This window comes from Fulmarus glacialis, unplaced genomic scaffold, assembly GCF_000690835.1.
Source record: "Fulmarus glacialis isolate BGI_N327 unplaced genomic scaffold, ASM69083v1 scaffold41167, whole genome shotgun sequence".
In the NCBI taxonomy this organism is placed as follows: Eukaryota; Metazoa; Chordata; class Aves; order Procellariiformes; family Procellariidae; genus Fulmarus; species Fulmarus glacialis.
This window is the reverse complement of record NW_009225821.1, coordinates 4,129-4,715: the sequence shown is the minus strand read 5'-3', so window position 1 is coordinate 4,715 and position 587 is coordinate 4,129. Positions and strand designations below refer to the sequence as shown.

General features: G+C 54.5%; 1 protein-coding gene across 1 annotated transcript in view; it reads right to left on the bottom strand.

Moving 5' to 3' along the window:
• Window positions 1–329: 329 nt before the first annotated feature.
• Window positions 330–587, bottom strand: part of LOC104080271 (coagulation factor IX-like) — a gene marked incomplete at its 5' end in the record, with an annotated part of 3,755 nt that continues 3,497 nt past the window's right edge. Inside the window, one exon of the mRNA XM_009582606.1 lies at window positions 330–563. Within this exon, the coding sequence (XP_009580901.1) occupies window positions 330–563 (234 nt within the window). The remainder of the gene's footprint in view (window positions 564–587) is intronic.

Genomic DNA, 587 nt, shown 5'->3' with positions numbered 1-587 from the left:
GCATGCCGGTGGCACGCTGGCCCAGGGCACGTGTGAGCCGTGCCCCAGCTCATCCACACCAGCTTCTGCACTTGGGATTTGGGGACTTAGCCCCATCTCAGCAGTGCCGGTGTGGTCAGGAATGCAGTCAGAGGTAATTAAAAAGGCTTTTTATTTCCTTATTACCACATTTCCACTGCCTTCTCTCAACTTTTGCCTTCCAATAGCAGAAATTAGTTCATTTAGAAATGTTTATTAAAACGCAGTAATTTCTGAAAAAACACGTAGATTGCTACGGTCTCTCTTCAACGAACCAGTCCATCCCCCTGCACAGCATGACCTCCCGTGGGTTAGGTAAGCCTCACGGTTTCCTTTATCCACTTCAGATACTTGGAGACCCTGGTGTAGATGCCGTATTTACCTGGCTTGGCACATTCCTCGCCCCAGCTGGTGATCCCCGTGAGAAACCAGGTGCCCTCGATCTCGGTGGTGTAGGGACCTCCGCTGTCCCCCCCGCAGGTGTCACTGCCTCCGGCCGGGAAGCCGGCGCAGAACATGTTATGCAGGATGGTGGTGGAGGGGCTCTTGAGGCCGGGCGGGCGGGCGAC